This window comes from Chlorocebus sabaeus, chromosome 5, assembly GCF_047675955.1.
Source record: "Chlorocebus sabaeus isolate Y175 chromosome 5, mChlSab1.0.hap1, whole genome shotgun sequence".
Lineage (NCBI taxonomy): Eukaryota > Metazoa > Chordata > Mammalia > Primates > Cercopithecidae > Chlorocebus > Chlorocebus sabaeus.
Window position 1 is genome coordinate 953,588 of NC_132908.1, and position 16,571 is coordinate 970,158.

General features: G+C 62.2%; 1 protein-coding gene across 2 annotated transcripts; it reads left to right on the forward strand.

Annotated features, from left to right (window-relative positions):
* Positions 1 to 10,641: 10,641 nt before the first annotated feature.
* On the forward strand, positions 10,642 to 15,961 carry SOX8 (SRY-box transcription factor 8). Of its 2 annotated transcripts, XR_012092882.1 has the most exons (4): positions 10,642 to 11,323; positions 12,688 to 12,920; positions 13,665 to 14,950; positions 15,800 to 15,961. XR_012092882.1 is itself a non-coding variant. In XM_007980897.3 (3 exons), exons 1-3 carry the CDS (start codon positions 10,677 to 10,679, stop codon positions 14,348 to 14,350), a joined length of 1,566 nt encoding a protein of 521 aa, XP_007979088.3. In that variant the 5' UTR covers positions 10,642 to 10,676; the 3' UTR covers positions 14,351 to 15,961. The 2 variants fall into 2 exon arrangements, 1 of the variants encoding a protein (XP_007979088.3); XM_007980897.3 differs by having other exon boundaries at positions 13,665 to 15,961.
* The last annotated feature ends 610 nt before the right edge of the window (positions 15,962 to 16,571 follow it).

Here is a 16,571-nt window from a genome sequence, read left to right on the forward strand (position 1 = left end):
CTCCGCCCATTGTCGGAGGCCCCGCCTCCCCCAGGTCGGCCCTGCCCACGCTCGAAAGCCCCACCCACACTCCCGGAGGCCCCGCCCCCTCCAGCCGGCCCCGCCCACGCGCTGGAGCTGGTGCCCGGAGCCTGCTTCCCTCGCAGTCCTCGCTGGGCGCTGCTGCGGGTAGGGTGCGGGACCGGGTACCTGGGAGGTGGTGCGCGTCGCCCGACCCGAACTCACTGGGGCATGCACGCGTGCCTTCCGTCAGTCCGCGTTGCAGAGGCCCAGGTGCCCTCCCCCAGCCAGGCGCCTTCCCTCCCAACTCTTGTCCTGGGGAAGGTGGGCTGCAGAAACCCTGGCGGTACTGCCACAGCGTGCCCCTGCCTCACAGCTGACACTCACTCCCAGTATCCGCGGAGGGTGCTGGGCGATCGTCGCACCCAGAAAGGGACAGAGTAGGCAGGGCTGGGCCTGGAATGCTGGGGGGACCCTCCCTCCCCTTCCTCCCAACCTTACGCCTTTGCACAGCCCAGCTCCTGCCAGCCCTTGGGACTGGACTTCAAGCTGTGGGGGAAGAGGGGAACTCAGGACTCAAGAGGGAAGGGCTAACTGCCCATTGCCCCAAACAGAACCTGAAGGAGGACGCCAGCAACTCTACATTCTGATGACTGGAGCGGGGTTCTGGGGGCTGATCCGAAATGGGTGCTGGGAGAGGCTGAGGTCACAGGCATTCCTTAGAGGAAAGAGAGGGCATGAGGCCAGAGTAGGCGTTGGAGACCTAGGGGTTATTGAATAAACTGTGGGGCACTTGGTAGCAAATCGTGGAAGTGCAGGTTTCTCCTTATTCATTCGTCAGAGCTCTTTACATATGAAAAATCGTTCTTTTGTGTATACTGGAAATATTTGTCCTGGCTTTCTGTTTTTGTTTTTGTTTTTACATATTCTTGTCTTTCGCCTCTCTAGTGTTCCTGGTGTTTTGGCATATAAATTATTGTCACTCGGATGGTCAAATGACCCATCTTTATAACTTGTTTAATTATATCTTCACCTGTAGTGTGACCCTTGTGAGGGCAGGGACTGACTGTGGACATCAGGTCCCCAAATCCAGGGCTGAGCAGCAGTGGCCAGAGCTTCTGCTCAGCCTCCAGCCTCCCTGCGTTGCTGGGGTCATAGCATACCTGTACATCTTAAGGTTTAATTCATTTTTAGTTTCCATTTCTTTTCTATGAAAACCCCTTTAGGAGCCCAGCTGTGCAATGGGACCCTGTAAAAGATGTTGCCATGGGTGCAAACACGCAAACATCCTCCACATGCTGGCCAAGCCTCCGGGAGCACGGCGTGTGCCTGAGGGTCTCAGAGCCTTGGGGATTGCAGGAGCCGTTGGCCCTGGCAGGCGCCCAGCACCCAGGTCCCTCTGCAGATCCCACCACCCGTACCTCTCCTCATGATCTGGGGGCCAGTTTAGGAAGGGCCAGTAGAGCTTACACTGTTCCCCTCCTCTGTGGGGAACAGGGAGCCCCACACCCTCGGGCTACGCCTGCAGAGCGGGCCCTGTCTGGATGCCAGGCCTGCTCGGGGACAGACGGCGAGAGGGACTGCCCTGTGTCAGGTGTGGCCCTGCGCTGTCCTCAGGTGGGGCTGCCGTCACAAGGAGCCTTTGTGCACAGCTTCCCCTCGCTGGGCCGAGCTGCTCTCCCCGCAAAGGGCACAATGGGGCATTGTGCAGAGCAGAAAAGGGCCTCTTGTTCCAGCTTCCAGCGCTCCGGGCTCCTGCTCTGCGTTTGCCCAGGGTGGGAGCAGTCAGCGGAACGGTCTGCTGGGAGCTCCTGTCCTCTCTGAGCTCAAGTTTCCCTCGGGGTCTGCTCTCTTGGGACGCTGACCACAGGGCTCCCATCCACTGCCTAGAATGGCTCCAGAGCAGGTCGCTAGGGGCAGGGCTTGGACCGAGGAGAGGTGGACCAGCAGCTCTGTTCATGCCCATTTCAGCCTGAATTTAATCAAAAGTGCCCTGGGTTATGATTCAGCCATAAAAAGGAGTCCAGGAGCCGGGTGCAGTGGCTCAAGCCTGTCATCCCAGCACTTTGGGAGGCCAAGACGAGTGGATCACCTGAGGTCAGGAGTTCAAGACCAGCCTGGTCAACATGGTGAAACCCCGCCTCTGCTAAAAATACAAAACAATTAGCCAGGCGTGGTGGCAGGCGGCTGTAATCCCAGCTACTTGGGAGGCTGTGACAGGAGAATCGCTTGAACCCGGGAGGTGGAGGTTGCAGTGAGCCGAGATTGAGCACTGTACTCCAGCCTGGGCCACAGAGCAAGACTCTGTCTCTAAAATAAAATAAAATAAATAAAATAAAATAGTAAAATAAAATAAAGTGGACTCCAGCTCTGACACATCCTACAACACAGATGAACCTCAGGACGTCACGCTCAGTGGGACAGGACAGACGCGGAGGTCACATGTTGTGTGAACCCATTTACACGAAATGTCCAGGGCGGGCAAAGCCACCGGGAAAGGAGGGAGCTCTGTGGTCCAGGTCTGGGGACGGGGAGTGGGGAGCGGGTGTTCCGTGGGTAGGACATTTCCTTTTGGGCTGATGAGAATGTTCTGGAACTAGGTGATGGCGGCCCAGCACTGCAAGGTGCTAAACACCACTGAGTCGTTCACCGGAAAGTGGCTTATTTCATGCTATGTGAATTTCACCTCGAATTTGAGAAAAGTAAAATGAGGCCGGGCACAGTGGCTCACGCCTGTAATCCCAGCACTTTGGGAGGCTGAGGCGGGTGGATCACCTGAGGTCAGGAGATCAAGACCATCCTGGCTAACATGGTGAAACCCTGTCTCTACTAAAAATAGAAAAAAAAAAAAAAATTAGCCGGGCGTGGTGGCAGGCGCCTGTCGTCCCAGCTGCTCGGGAGGCTAAGGCAGGAGAATGGCGTGAACCCGGGAGGCGGAGCTTGCAGTGAACTGAGATCGCGCCACTGCACTCCAGCCTGGGCGACACAGCAAGAGACTCCATCTCAAAAAAAAAAAAAAAGTAAAATGAAAACAAAAGAACGACAGACAGCCCTGCACTGGTGTTTCAGAATCGCCCGGAAGGCGCTGTCACCTGTCGGAATACATCGTATTATTTACACTCGCCTTACTTCTTCATCTGTATTAAGGAGCATCTAGCAGTTTTAAAATAACATTTAGATACAGGTGTGTCTTACTTCCTAAGAAGGCGCTTCACTTAAAAACAGAGGCTTCTCCGCAAACCCAGAGCAAGTTGCAGCGGCCAGGAAATCGGCCAGGTGGGGTCCTTCCACTCTGCAGCTCAGCGCCCGGCGGCCACGGGAACCCGGGCTCTGCCCTGAGCGCCTCACACCAACCCGAGGTGGGAGGAGGAGGAGGGCGTCCTGAGTTTGCCCTGTCAAGCAAAAACTAAGAAAAAAGCCAGGCTGACCCAGGAGAGGCCTGAGGGAGTGGAGATGAGGCTCGGCCACCCCAGGGCTGCCCGGTGCTGGGGGAGAAGAGGCTGAGAAGAGGAGGAGAGTGGGGAGGGAGGGAGGGAGGGGCTCCCCAAGAGCGCGCAGGCTGAAGACTGGGCTGTCTCCCCAGAGACCCACCGACAAGCCTGCCCTGGGTGGGACCCTGTCCCCACCATCCCAGCCTGCGCCAGCACGGCCCCTGGGACCCAGGCACACACAAGCCCTTGGCTGGCCACGCTCCCAGCAGCTGCGGGCCTGCTTCAGGGAGGAATGAGCCCCTGTCGGCACCTCGTCCAGCTGTCCCCCAGCACCCCGGCCTGGCAGCTCCTGCCGCATCAGGGCCATTGTCCCTGGCATGCAGTTGCAGCTGTCTCTGGCACCCACAGGAACCCAGCGTGGGCCCGAAGCTAATCGTGCACCCTTCATTTACCCCAATTTTTCATGTCCTGAAGTCTGTGTATGGAAGGGGAGCCCAGGACCCATTGATGCTAACGTCTGTCGCCGCCTTCTGGAAGGGTGGTCGGTTTGGGCAGATCCTGCCATGACTGTCCAGCGGCCAACCCCCCCCCCGCCACGTGAGGCTGGCAGGTGCGGGTGGGGGCTGAGAGAGCAGGTGTCGTACCATTTGCTGGTTGTCCTGGGACCATGACTCACAGACGGCTGTTCTGCTTGGCTCACCCTGTCCTCTCCCTGTATCCTCAGCTACAGGCCACGAGTGCTCCCACCCCTGCACCTCAGAAGGAGACGCGGCTCCATGTGACCCTGCAAGCTGGCAAGCCATGGTTTCTAGGCAGAGCGGAAAGCACAGCACCCAATGTGGTGATGTTCTCTGGCTGCAGGGCCCTGTGTGAGGAAACAAATGTGTATTTTTTTTTTTTTCTCTAGGAATCATATTCTGCACTGGAAGAAGTCTTGGAAGTTGCCTGGCCCAGAGGTCACAAACCAGAGCCCTGCGGGCTGAGCTCTACCCACAGTGCAATTGTCAGTCAGTGTAGCGGTCACCAACGGCCACAGTAATGCTGCGTAACAAACAGCCTTGGAGCCCAGCGTTGTGTGTCACCCGGTGGTGCCACCCAAGCCCAGGCCACAAGAAAGGCAGGGCAAAGGCAGAACTGGGCCTGTGCCCTCTGTCCTTTCTTTGGGCCTCTAGAGCAAAGCTTTGCTGAAGGCTTTCAACTGAGACCGCGGAGGAAACACATTCAGAAAAATAAATACTTGGGAGACGGCAGACATTTTTACAGGGTGTGTTTTAATTTGCCTTTGGCACTAATGGGTCTCTGGAACGTTCCATCCTGGCCGGGGAGGTCAGGACCTGAGCAGCCAGAGCCCATTTCGAGAAAGCAGGTTTTCCTTTGCAGCATGCTTATTTCAAGCACCATTTTCCCTCCCGGTTATACTTGAAATGGGGCTCGGTGTTGGGAGGTTTCAAACGTGGACATTCCGGGCAAGGAGCCTCATGAAATCTGAAGGTTGAGTGTGGAAGGACGGACACAGGTCTTGGCAGTCTAAGTGGGCACAAAGGCTGATTTTTCTGGAATCAGTCCTCTCCTGCTGATGGGCTGAGAGAGCCCCCCCAGGCCCCGTGTCCCTTCTCAGAGGACCTCGGCCCCCCTGGTGCCTGGGCCTGGGATGGGCTGGGGGCTGGGGCCCAGGGGAGCCAGGGCCTGGCATCCTACAAGGGCCCAAGGGCTGAAATGGGGCTGGGGTCCCTGGATCTAGGGGATGAGGGCCTAGAATGAGGCTGGGGTCTGGGGTTCAGTGGCGCGAGGACCAGGAATGGGGCTGCAATCTGTAGTCTGGGTGTCTGGTGTCAGATAGCACCCTCGTGTACAGGGCACAGAAACCCACATCTATACTGCAGGGTTAGGGACAGCATTTACTGCCACCAGTGAAAGTGTTGACTCCAAGTCACAGACACCACCCCTAGGCGTGGCCTCCCTCGGGAGGAGATGACGCCCGTAGGGAGGTCCTTGGTACTCACCTCTCCCTGGCTGCTTGGAGCCCCAGGGCTCCTGCCTGGGGATGTTTTAGGGCTGGAGAAGGACCCTCTGCCCACTGTCAGATGAGAAGTGCGGAGAGCAAATCGTGCTGTTGGCGCTCCCCCCACCCACCACTGAGAGGGGAGACGGATGGGCCCAGCCGGAAGCTTGGGGACCCACTCCCAGCCTGGAGTGACAGACGCTGAGCAGCAGGAGTCACAGCTGTTCCCGACACATCCGTGATCTGAGCGTGCACCTGTCGCTGGGGAGAGGGCAGCGCTGGTCTCCATGCTTTGAGCTAAGCATCGCCTGCTCCCCGAATCCTTTCCACGTGAGAACAGCCCGGGCAGGGGTCCTCAGCAGGCAGTAGCTACCCCCGCCAGCGTGGGTTCACGGATCAGGAGGCTCCCAGAGTGTCGGGGGGGGCGGGAGGTGGAGATGGGGAGGGCTGGGCTGGAGACACTCGTCCTCTGTGGAGGCGGGGGGCGTCAGGAGGACCAGGAGGATGTCTGGGCTGCAGGTAGAAGTGAGCTGCAGCGGGGCCAGCTCTGGCCACAGAGGGCCCAGAAAGCACTGCTCCCGCAGGGTGCCAAGAAAGGCTCACCGAGTGGTTTTCCACTGCCCTGTGTGCGCCGGGAAGCTTAAGGCACAGACAAGGCCAGTTCTCAGGCAGACGCCACCCCGGCCAACAGGCCAGCCTTGACCCAAACTGGAACTCGTGTCCCAGCTGGCACTGTCAGTACCCGAGACAGTGAAGCACAGGGAGCTGCAACCCAGAGCTCCAAGTGTGCATGGCCAGGAAGCTGACTCCCGAAGGGGGTCTCAAGAGGGGTCCTGCGAACCCCTCCTCTCCCCTGGAGACCCATCCGGGGGTGGGGCCTTTCCCAGCCTCTGTTCACAGCCTGTGCCAGCCCAGCCTGTAGTCACTGTAGTCTCGCCAGACCAGCCGTCATTAAAAGCACCAATTAATCTCCCAGGCTGTGCCAGGACGCTGCCAACTGCCCCACGGGTGCTCGGGAGGCAGGGGCTGGGAGGCCCGGGCCAGGGCTGTGCACACACTGGCTGCCAGCGGGTTCACGCCCGCCGGTCCCTCCCTGTGCTTCTCACAGGCGGCACAAAAGACAGGCCGCTCGCCACAGGAGGAGGGACGGGTGGGAGGTGGATGGTGGGGGACAGGGGAGGATGGGCAGGGAGGGACGGAGGGGGACGGGGAGGACGGGCAGGGAGGGATAGGGGCCTCTCCAGGGTGGCATTTTCCTGGGCAGCCCTGCTTCCTCGGGCCCTGGGCCCACCACACACACCACACACATACCACACACCACACATGTACCCTGCACACACACACCACATGTATCATACACATACACACACACACATACACCACATGTATCATACACATGCACACCACACACCACACACCACACACACACCACACACCACACATACACATGTATCATACACATACCACACACACCACATGTATCACACACATGCACACACACACATGTATCATACACATACCACACACACCACATGTATCATACACATACCACACACACATGTATCATACACATACACACCACACACACGTATCATACACATACACACCACACACCGCACACCATACACACACACCCTGCACATGTATACCACACACATCACATACAGCAGACGCACCCCATACACAAATTATACATGTGCACACCACACACACCACACACCATACACACACACACCACACACCATACACACACACCCTTCACACATGCACCGCACATATCACACACATGCACATCACATATACCACACACTCCATACACGCATCATATGCATGCACACCACACACACAGCATACACCATATACACACCAGACGCACACCCCACACACATACATCATATACACCACACACATCACACACATGCACACCACACAGCACACACCATACACGCACCCATATGTCCCATACACATACCACACATTACATGCCACACACACACCACACATATAACCTCACACATACACCAAACACACATACACATGAACACATGTGCCTCCGGGGTCGCCATCCCTAGGAGCCACGGATGGGGTGGGGTCATCTCTCGTCTGGAAGCGTCCCCCAGGCCATCCCTGCCCCATCTCATGGGCAGTAGAGCCTGCCCACCCACATTCTTCTCTACAGCTGCCCTTGGCACCCTGGCCAGGGCATGCGGAGCTACAAATGTCTACACCAGCTCTCCATGCCCGGCACTCATGGCCAGGGGGCAGCCCTGGTCCAGGTTCCCCCGTCAGGTCCTCCCCTTGAAACTGCAAGGCCCACTAGCAGGTGGTGAGGTCAGGGTGGGCGGGGCCATGCAGGCAGGGCAGAGCCAGCCCCAGCCCGCTAGGGCAGGGATGGGAGACAGGGGAGGGGGGGGTAGGTCCCCCCTGGATGAGGACATGGGCCCATCAGGTGGACTCAGAGGTGGCTCCGATGGCTGCCCCTCCACCCCGGGTCCCTCTCTTATCATCAGACACTCTGTTCTAGCTTCCCCAGGGAACACGCTGGCCTCTCCCTGCAGGTCAGAAGCTTCAGGGCTCAGCTTAAAAGACACCAAAGATGCTTTACCAGACCATCCTTCCTGAAGTCCCCGCCTCTGGGAGGTGCTTTCGGGGCTACCTGCTGCCCGCCTCCCTCCACAAGGCCAGCGCCTATGGGACAGGGGCTGTGAGGGTGGTCCGGCTCCGCCCTGTGTGGAAAAGTGCCTGGCACACAGCAAGCGCTTAATTAATACCTGGCAACACTCAAACCACTTGACACCTCCCTCTCTGAAAGCCCAGTCCTGGCGTCCAGTCAGGCCTAGTGGCTCACACCTGCGGAGCACAAGGGCATTTTCCTGGGGACTTCAAGGTAGACCAGAGACGATTCTGGAAGGGAGGCTTCTGGGCGCCACCCTGTATGGGGACCCTCACCCACATATACTGCCCTCCCGGGAGTGCAGCAACACATCCTCAGCTGGCTGGCCTAGGTCCCCCCCTCCCACCGCAGCGACTCCCCACCTCCCCACCCCTCCCGTGGCAGCCTGCACGCCTGGCACCTCCCCTGGTGGTCTCTACAACCTGGGGAAAGGAGCAGGTGCTAGTGGAACCCAGGGCAGGGGCTCGGTTGCACAGACCACCGTGCCCCCGAATCAGGTCCTGGACGCGCCCCCACCTCTATCTCCCTTCCTCCAGGGGTGCTGGAGTCCCCCACCTCTGTCCCAGGGACTTGAAGCCTCCGTGGTGGGTGGGAAGCCGGGAAGAGGCGGCCCTGCCTGCTCACAGACCTAATGCAACTTTGCTTTTCTTTGGCAAAGAGGAGCTCTCCATGGAGGTCCTCACCCGGATAGCACTGTGAGCCCCAGTGGACGGTGTCTGCTCTCCCAGGGGCAGGAGGTGGAAGGTGGCACAGTTTGGGCCGGGCCTCCCACCCTCACTGCCTCCACTTAAACCCCCACTTCCGCCTGCCTGCATCCCAGGCCTAACAGATGAGTTCCGTGAGCGCCCCAGGCGATTCTCTGAGGGCCACAGAAGGATGCGGGACCCCGGGCGGAAGGCAGGGCCTCCAGAGGGAAGGTGCACTGCAGACGGTGGTGTGGGTCTTCCCAGGCAGGTGCCAGAGCCAAGGGAGACGGTGGGGCAGAGAAGAGAGGGCAGGCCAAGCTGGCAACCAGCTTCCCACCATACGATGCGCGGAGCCTCCCAGCGCGCAGTCCGCCTCCCCAAAGCTGCATCCTCTGACCTGGCCAAGGCGGGCTGCAGAGATGAGACCCCCCTCCCAGCAGGTGGCACGGCCCTGGCTCTTCAGCCCGGAGGTCAACCGTTCTTCCAAAGGCCTGGCCCCCTCAGCTCCGGGCCTGGCTTGGGTTGTTCCCAATGCAAAGCAACAGCGGCCCCGGGGTCTGCGGACGGGGAGCACCAGCTCTCGGCCAGGCCAGAGTCGGGGTAGGAGGCGAATCCTGCGCGGTCGGTGGCGGCCCCAGGTGGGTGCGGTGCGCGGGCATGAAGCGGCAGCACGACCCCCGACTTTGCATCTGGACTTTTCTGGTAACGGACCAGCTCCTTCTGCCGGCCGGGCCGGGGAGACCGCGTGGCTCAGGGGCTGCGGCGGCCACCGGCCCGGGCGTGGGCGCTTTAGGGGCACCGGGGCGGTCGGTCACCCGGGTTTCGCGGGCCGCAAGCTCGGAGACGCGCGTGTTCCGCGTTGGCTGCCTGACCCGAAATGGCGCAGCCCCGTCATCTCCAGCGCGCTGGTCGAAAGGATCCGAGCCACCCGCCGGGACGGCCGGGCCGAGGCCACCTAGCGGGGTCGGCCTTGGGAGGGGACCCGGAGCCGCGGCTGGGCGCTCGCCTCGGAGGGCAGTGTCCCCTCTCCGACCCCGCGGTCCCCACCAGGGCAGCACACCCCGCCCGCTCCCGCCTCCGCAGGCGCCCAGGGCTCGCAGGCTCGGAGCGGCCTCCGCCTCTGCCGGACCACCCAGGGCCGCCCCGCCGGAGAGGCCTCCCCGCCCCCGAGCCCTGGGTCACGTCCGGAAGGCCCGGGGCCCCCGCGTCCGGCCACGCCATCCGCCCGGCGGCCCCAGGGACTCAGCGCCGGGTTCAGCGCAGGCCCCGCCCAGCACTCCCGCCCCTCCAACTGCCCGGCCCCCGGGACCGCGCCCCCGCCCGCGCTCTCCACGCTCGCACCCGTATGGGGAGGGCGGCCCGGGGTCTCCCAGCTCCAAGCCGCGGCCCCTCGGCGCGCGTTACCTGGACGTGCGCTGCCCGCAGACTCTGGACGAGCTGGGCCCGGGCGTTGCGCGGCGGAACCGACCCTGTCCTGGACCGCAGGCAGCAGCTGACCCCGCGCCACCGGTCTGCGGGCGAGACCTCGGGTGCGAGACGGGCTGAGTGTGTGTGTGTGTGTGAGTGTGAGTGTGTGTGTGTGTTTGTCGGGGGAGGGGCCCGATGACCCGCTTCCTAGCTGAGCCTCGGGACAGGGGGCGGACTCCTGGGAACCGCGCGGCGCCCGCAGAGGAGAAGGAGCGCCGGAGACCGCCCCCCGGCCTCCCTGCCCTGCTTCCCTTCCCGGGGCTCCGGAGAGGGGAGCTCCAGGCGTGGGGCCCACGTGGTGCGGCGCCGGGCGGGGCGGGCGGGGGCGCGGCGAGAGCGGCGGAGCTTTCTTTATGGGTGGGGGGGCGGGGGCGGCCGGGCTCCGCCTCCGGGGGGGATCGGGGCGCGCTCCGCCAATGGGCAGCCGGGCGCGGGGCGGGGCCGCGGGGCCGCCGCTTAAAGAAACTTGTTGCGGGTCCCGGAGCGGGAACCGAGCCTTGGCGGCGGCGGCAGCGGCGGCAGCAGGGGCGAGGGTCGGGGCTACCGCGCGGCGACCTCGGGTCCCGGAGCGGCCGCAGGGCAGCCCCGGGCGCCGGCCCCGGTGCGCGTCTCCGGTGCGCGTCCCTCCGCGCGCGGCCCCGATGCTGGACATGAGCGAAGCCCGCTCCCAGCCGCCCTGCAGCCCGTCCGGCACCGCCAGCTCCATGTCGCACGTGGAGGACTCGGACTCGGACACACCACCGTCTCCCGCCGGCTCCGAGGGCCTGGGCCGCGCGGGGGGCGCGGTGGGGGGTGCCCGGGGCGACGCGGCGGAGGCGGCGGACGAGCGCTTCCCGGCCTGCATCCGCGACGCCGTGTCGCAGGTGCTCAAGGGCTACGACTGGAGCCTGGTGCCCATGCCGGTGCGCGGCGGCGGTGGCGGCGCGCTCAAAGCCAAGCCGCACGTGAAGCGGCCCATGAACGCTTTCATGGTGTGGGCGCAGGCGGCACGCCGCAAGCTGGCCGACCAGTACCCGCACCTGCACAATGCGGAGCTCAGCAAGACGCTGGGCAAGCTGTGGCGGTGAGTACCGGCGCCCCGGGGGCGGGGTTCGGGACCCTGGCGGCCCCTGGTCTCGGACTGTGAGCGGGGGCTGGAGGTGGCGGCCACACGCAGGCTCTGGGCTCTGCACCCAGGACGGGTGTCAGGGCGGATCCCCGTGGAAAAACACTCTCTGGCCAGCCGGGGTCCAGCGCCAGGTATGGGAGTCGGGGTCCGCGGAGGGCAGCGCCTGGGGTATCCACCCTCGTGGCGGGTGCGCTCTGGAGCCAGTTCTCCTGGCGGGGAACATCCTGAGGAGGGCCGTGGCTGGCACCTCGAGGTACCCTCCAGCTGCTGCCAGTGGCCCCAGCCCCGGGAGGCCCACCCGGCACGAGCGCAAGCTGCATGCGGCTCTCTGGAGGTGCGCCCGCCTTAGAAAGGGCTCAGCTCCTCCGGCTCCTGGACCACCCATGGGAAGGGAGTGGGGCAGGCGTGTGGGTGGCATCAGGTTTGCCTGCGAGTACCTTCCCTGTAGCTTCTCCCTCTCCGGGCCACTCTCTGTCCGAAGCAAGGAGGGCAGGAGTGGAGATGATGGGATGCGGCCTGTGCACGCCTTGGCGTGGTGGAGCCGGTCAGTTTTCCAGACATTGGGACTGCAGTGTGAAGAACTTGTTGCTCAGGACAGGCAGTCCTCACCAAGTGTTGAGTTTAAAATGGTTCTCTTGGTTTGGGGCTCTGGTTCCTGTATCCTGCTCCTCACTTGGAAGATGGGAGCTTGGAGCTTGCGTATCTGCCCCTCCTGCCTTCTGTCTGTATCTAGGGTGCAGCCATGGGGCACTGTAGACTGCAGACCCCTGCTCCCCCAAGTCCTGCTGCACAGGCGGTTGGAGGTGAGCCTCGAAAGAGTCCCAGGGAATGTGTCCTGAGGCTCAGTGAGGACGGGCGCCTGGACCCTGCCAGGGCTTCTGGGTGTCTGGGAATGGAGGGACAGCAGCCCAGCTGCCCGCTGGAGGCCGGCACTGTTCCCGGGAAGCCTCGCTTTTGTCCACCGCCGGCTGGATCCTGCCCGCCTCCCCCGCCTCCCTTAGAAAGCCCCAGAGGGAGGGAACAGCAGGCCCGGAATAGGGGGAAGTAGAAGGAGGAAGGATGGGAGGTGTGGGCCTTGTTCTTTGGCTGTCATAAGCATACCAACCTCCCCAAACAGGCGCCGCGGGCTCCCGCCAGCCGGTTCTCCCAGAGGGGCTTGCTCCCTGGTGCCACGGGAGGCCCCGGAGCCTGCGGCAGGCGGGTTTCCGTGGTCAAAGCCTCCTGGCCGTGGCCTCTGCTGCCGGTCCCCCCATGGTGTGTGCCCACGCCAAGGGCACAGTGGGCGCCCTGGCCATCCCTGCCTCTGCCCTGTGCTGCAGCTTGCTGAGCGAGAGCGAGAAGCGGCCCTTCGTGGAGGAGGCAGAGCGGCTTCGCGTGCAGCACAAGAAGGACCACCCCGACTACAAGTACCAGCCACGGCGCAGGAAGAGCACGAAGGCCGGCCAGAGTGATTCGGACTCGGGTGCTGAGCTGGGACCCCACCCTGGCGGCGGTGCTGTGTACAAGACCGAAGCAGGGCTTGGAGATACGCACCACCACGGCGACCACACAGGTGGGCTCCAGGCCCCCGGCATATCTGAGGGTCCCTGGTGGGGGAGGCCACCGTGGGGTTTCTGGCTGAGATGGGTGCATGATGGTGGAGGGGGCAGGCGCCCTCGAGAAAACCAGGCCTTCCCCGGGTCCCCTGAAAAAGCTCCCAAGGCCCCAGCCACCTCTGTTTTTGGTGCGCGAGGGACCTGCTTAGCCGCCTCGAGTGCTGAGGGGCTGACAGCTTCGCTTGGCAGGGACCCCGAGAGGTGGTGTTTTTTGCAGCAGGACTTAGTCGAATGCGGGCTCCTCTTCCCACACCGAGCCGCTACCCACACGGCGCTCAGCAGCCCCGGCTTCAGGGCCAGACTGACAGGGTGGAGTCCTGCCGGGGCCTCGGTCAGGCTGGCTGACGCCCGCCAGCCTCAGAGTGCTTGGCTGGCCCTGGGAGGAACAGGGTCTGTGTGGTCCCTTAGCGCCCTGTAAACGCCAGCTCTGGCCAGGCTGGGCCTGTCGGCTTCTTCCCCCCACCTTGGTCTCTGGGAGGGGCCTCAGGTCTTCCCATAGCACAGCGCTTCATGGAATTTTCTCGGCCGAGGAGTGAGGTCTAGGTCTGACTTTGCTGGAATTTCTGGGAAATGTAAAGAAACAAAAAGCCGTTGATCCCCCCTGGCAGTTAGCGCGGGTGTCCCTCCCCTTCCAGCCTGGCCGGCCCCACCCGCCCCACAGAAGGGGCATTCATCCCTGAAGCCTGCTCTCCTGTCCCCAGGGCAGACCCACGGGCCGCCCACCCCACCCACCACCCCCAAGACGGAGTTGCAGCAGGCGGGCGCCAAGCCGGAGCTGAAGCTGGAGGGACGCCGGCCGGCGGACAGCGGGCGCCAGAACATCGACTTCAGCAACGTGGACATCTCGGAGCTCAGCAGCGAGGTCATGGGCACCATGGATGCCTTCGACGTCCACGAGTTCGACCAGTACCTGCCCCTGGGCGGCCCCGCCCCACCCGAGCCCGGCCAGGCCTATGGGGGCGCCTACTTCCACGCCGGGGCGTCCCCCGTGTGGGCCCACAAGGGTGCCCCATCAGCTTCTGCGTCGCCCACCGAGACAGGTCCCCCGCGGCCGCACATCAAGACGGAGCAGCCGAGCCCCGGCCACTACGGCGACCAGCCCCGAGGCTCGCCCGACTACGGTTCCTGCAGCGGCCAGGCCAGCGCTGCCCCGGCCGCCCCCGCCGGCCCCTTCACCGGCGCACAGGGCGACTACGGCGACCTGCAGGCCTCCAGCTACTACGGAGCCTACCCCGGCTACGCGCCCGGCCTCTACCAGTACCCCTGCTTCCACTCGCCGCGCCGGCCCTATGCCTCGCCCCTGCTCAACAGCCTGGCCCTGCCGCCCTCCCACAGCCCCACCAGTCACTGGGACCAGCCGGTGTACACCACCCTGACCAGGCCCTGAGGGCCCGGCTGCAGGGAGGGACTCGCCGGCGTTGGGGGGCAGCCTTGTCCCGGCCTGGCAGGGACGGCCTCCCAGTGTGCGTGGCCAGGGCAGGCGGGCCGCGGTGGCTGAGCTCCGTCAAGTGCCAGCTGAAGTGTGCAGGGAAATGTGCTTTTGCCTCCCGTGGCTCTCGGCCTCCAGATGGCCACACCTCCGCCAATGGACGAGCTCTCTCTCCCTTCTCTCTCTCTTTTTGAGGTGGCGGGATGATTCCGCAAAGAAGGGCCACCATTTGGTGCCTCTTCTGTGAGGACTGGCGGCAACACCACCTTCGGTTTGCATCTCGGTAGAGGAGAAACGGCAGCGCAGCCCAAGGACCAAAGGAGGGGGTGGCAGGGACCTTGCAGGGCGCTCTGAGGTCCAGGCCCTGAGGTCCAGGCTGGCCTCGGTGCTGAGAACCCCTGCACGCACGGCCTCATTCCCTCGACGACAGCTGCACGGGCTGTCCGGGATCCAGGGTGTCTGTCTGCAGACCCTCTGGGACGCGTCTGCTCCAGCATCTCCGCGACCCGCCTGTCAGATCTGAGGCGTCTCCTTGCTGGCAGAGTGCGCCCACGCAAGGTCTGGCTGGGATTAACACGTCTCTCTTTTATTTTTATGTTTTTGATAATTTTTATTTTTGAAGCTTAAATGTGTTTCTTTTGAAAGCTGTTGAAGATGTATTTATATTCTGTATTATTTTATCTTTAATTAATTAGGTAATTTGGGCAAAGAGTAGAATTTAAGAGAAAACAGAAGCTGGGAGGCTTCCCTTGAGGGCAGGCAGGAGGTGGGATTGCAGCTGTTGGCCGGCATCACATTGCTTAGCTTCTGGGAGGCCGCCCTGGAAGGCCCGGAGGTCCCAAGGTCCCTGGGAGGACTGGACCCCTCATGCCTCTAGCTTGGCAGCTGAAAACCCGAGGGAGGAGAAGGGACTTGCCTTGTGGCATCTCTGATCAGGTTAGGGTGCCCAGCACCCAGTATCAGTTTGGGGTTTAGGAAGCAGGACTCTGTCCCTGCCCACAACTGTGCCACGTGGTAGGACACAGGACACAGGAATTCCTGGGTCCCTGCCCACGACTGTGCCACGTGGTAGGACACAGGACACAGGAATTCCTGGGAAGTGATAGCTTCAGAAGTGATCTTGGCTCGCAGGCACCAATGCCACGTACCAAGCTGTGAAACTAAACCTTCTCCACTAAACGTCGTTAGGGCCTTAGTTCTAGACGAGTAATACCTGATTTACCTGCACTGCTCCCCGTGTGCCGAGCACAGAGCATACGATAGCACCTACTTCACGCAAACTTGTGCCTTTAAACTTTGTAAATTTAAATACACCCGAGAAGTTGCTTCTTTTTACTTTTTCTACTTTTCCTACCTTTTTGTAGAAAAAAAAAAATAATAATGTCTCTGCTTCTATTTCTCTGGGAGTGGGGGCAGGGAGCCGCCGCAGACCTGTTTCATGCAGCGTCTCCCTCGGCACCGCGTTCGGAGGACGCACCCTCACTCGCCTGCTGCCTTCGCTGCTTTCTGACCAACGCTAACTTTTGTACAGATCGATTTGATAAAATTAAACAAAGTGCTTTTTATGGACGTGGGCCGCATTTTTTGTGTCGCTTTATGTGAGCCTGGGGCTCCTGGGGCGAAGGTGTCCCGCCGAGGCAGGATCAGGCCGTGCCACCCGTTCACACGGCTGCTGGCCTTACCCCAGTGCCCTCCACGCCGGGCGGCAAGGAGGGCAGCCGCAAGCCCACCCGGACCCCGAGCGGCAGGGGCAGCCCATCGTGCCACAAAGCGTCAACAGGCTTCAGTCGGAATGGAAACACCTGTGTCCTTCGCGGATCCTGTCGCGGCCTCTGGGAAGTGAACTCCTCGTCGTCTTTCCTGGAGGGCCTCCTTGGTAGGCAAAATGGGTCCAGATGGGCCCGATTCGGGGCTGTGTTTTTCCTCCCAGGCGAATCCCAGAGCTGGTTTCTGGGTGGCTGTGCAAGGCCGGGAAGCCGACGGCATCTTTCGGGCCTTGGCAGGGAGCCAGGCTGGGAGCGGATGAAAGCAGCCCCTGCAGGAGCTGGCAGAGCTGTCTGGTTGGAGGAAAGTTTCTAGGGAGAAAATGGCTGTGGGAGTGACAGCCAGTGAGGGGCAGCCGGTCCCTTTGCCAGGCCTCCCGGGCACCCGAGGCTGGTGTGGGGGCATCTCGGGGCTG

What these genes read in the sequence shown, in the direction of transcription:
- SOX8 (XM_007980897.3), top strand. Translation starts at nt 10,677, where the DNA reads ATGGGCAGCCGGGCGCGGGGCGGGGCCGCGGGGCCGCCGCTTAAAGAA. An exon ending in ACGCTGGGCAAGCTGTGGCG is followed by an intron (nt 11,324 to 12,687) that starts GTGAGTACCGGC and finishes CCTGTGCTGCAG; the next exon opens with CTTGCTGAGCGAGAGCGAGA. An exon ending in CCACCACGGCGACCACACAG is followed by an intron (nt 12,921 to 13,664) that starts GTGGGCTCCAGG and finishes TCCTGTCCCCAG; the next exon opens with GGCAGACCCACGGGCCGCCC.